The sequence below is a fragment of the Pteropus vampyrus genome, unplaced genomic scaffold (genome assembly GCF_000151845.1).
Source record: "Pteropus vampyrus isolate Shadow unplaced genomic scaffold, Pvam_2.0 Scaffold176, whole genome shotgun sequence".
Classification (NCBI taxonomy): Eukaryota; Metazoa; Chordata; class Mammalia; order Chiroptera; family Pteropodidae; genus Pteropus; species Pteropus vampyrus.
The window spans coordinates 940,970-942,696 of record NW_011888957.1 but is presented as its reverse complement, the minus strand read 5'-3'; the positions used below and the strand labels follow the sequence as shown (position 1 = coordinate 942,696).

The 1,727-nt window shown below is 66.6% G+C and overlaps 1 protein-coding gene across 1 annotated transcript in view; it reads right to left on the bottom strand.

The window, feature by feature from the left end:
- MEGF6 (multiple EGF like domains 6) overlaps positions 1 to 994 on the bottom strand; it is a 36,485-nt gene extending 35,491 nt beyond the window's left edge. Inside the window, exon 1 of the mRNA XM_023536989.1 lies at positions 916 to 994. Within this exon, the coding sequence (XP_023392757.1) occupies positions 916 to 994 (79 nt within the window). The remainder of the gene's footprint in view (positions 1 to 915) is intronic.
- Positions 995 to 1,727: the final 733 nt, after the last annotated feature.

Sequence of the window (1,727 nt, the reverse complement as noted above, 5' to 3'; positions counted from 1 at the left end):
TATGTGTGCGAACAGGCACAGGAGACACACACAGAACCCTGCGCGGACAGGCGCGGACAGATGCACGTGCACAAACATGCATGCCCGCACCGACAAGGAAAAGAAACCCAAGCAGAAAAGGAGGCTCGATGGGGTTTAGTTCTGCCAGTCTGGGGAGGATGGGGAGCAGCAGGTCCTCTGAGGCCAGCGCACCAAAGTGGAGACGCTGGGTTGACGATGCCTGCAGTCCCCGAGCCCTGTGTCGTGCACCCAGCACTGTCATGTCCTCCACTGGACCAGGGCTGGGCCTGGAGAGACCATGGGCAGCGCATCGCTGCGCCCCTACAGAGGGCGGGAGAGGAACGGCGCCAAGCGGGAACTGGCTAGCAGGGATGGCGAGGCCCAGGTGCCCAGCTGCGAAAGACGGGGGCGTGCCCCCAGCCCCAGACCTCTGGACCCCCACTTTTCCCGAGGGCGCAGCCTGAAGCTCCAGCTACATGTGCAGGAGCCCTCCCCAGGGCCAGCGGGGCCACAGCAGCTGTGCACCCAGGGCCTTATGCATTCAGGCCCTGACAAGCACCTGGCCTGCAGCCCCGCATCTCATGCAGGCCTGGCTGGTGCCTGATGCCTCACCCCACACCCCGCCTCAGCCAGCCCTGGTCTGGCCCAGCCCTCCACCTCCCCAGGAACTGCTGGGAAGGAGGCCATCACTCTGCCCAGCCCACCTATGGGTGGGGTCTAAGGGGGCAACCTCCAGTCTTGGCAGAGGCACCACCTTATCTTGCCCAGTCCTGCCCGTGGTCCAGAGACCAGCCCATCCTGGTGGCCCTGCCCGCCGGGCTCCTGGCAGTGCAGAAATGGGCCTGCCTGGGCGCCCCCACCCCGCCTGCCTGCCCACCTGTGAGGCCCCCCAGGGGGGGCCTCTCTCCCGCCCACCCCGGCCCGAGGATTCCAGGCTGTCACACTGGGGCACCTCCGACATCTCCCCAGTTGGGTGGCTGAAGGTGTTTTCCATGCGGGCCGGCACGGTTTCCCCCTGCCATGTGCATCCCACCAACACGTGCTCACAGAGACTGGAGGGGCCCACCCTCTGCAGCCGCCAGGGCGGCGCCCTGGGACCCGGCCACCCCCCGCTCTGCGGTGGAGGCAGCCCTGGTCCCATAGGCATCCTGGAAGCCAGCCAGGCAGGCCTGAGGCAAGTCAAGGGATGGGAGATTTGTCCCTACCCTGGATGGCTGTCACCCCAGTACTGCCACCATTTCCTCCCCAACCCCCCTGTGCCTCCCACCCACAAGCTGACTGGGGACCACCGCTCTGGCCCTCTCGTCCACCTGGGGGCTGCCACCACCCCGTGAATCGCTCTACAACTCACGCCCCTGCCTGAGCAGGGCTCATTCACTCCCACGGCCTTCCCGCCCCCCGCACCCTGCACGGCCTTCCCGCCCCCAGCACCCTGCACGGCCTTCCCGCCCCCAGCACCCTGCACGGCCTTCCCGCCCCCAGCACCCTGCACAGGTGAGGCCGGGGAAGAGCAAATCACGGTCTGGGAGCAGCAGACGTGGTTCCTGACCCACCGAAATGCTAAATGCCGCAGGAAGTCCCAGGACCCCACTGGGCCTCAGTTTCCCCGTCCGTACAGTGGGCAGGGGGCCAGATGAGAGCAGCTTGGGAGCCGTGGACCTGAAGCCATGGAAAACACATTACTTGGGGAGGAGAAACGGAGCCAGCTGTGTCCCCGACACCGTGCG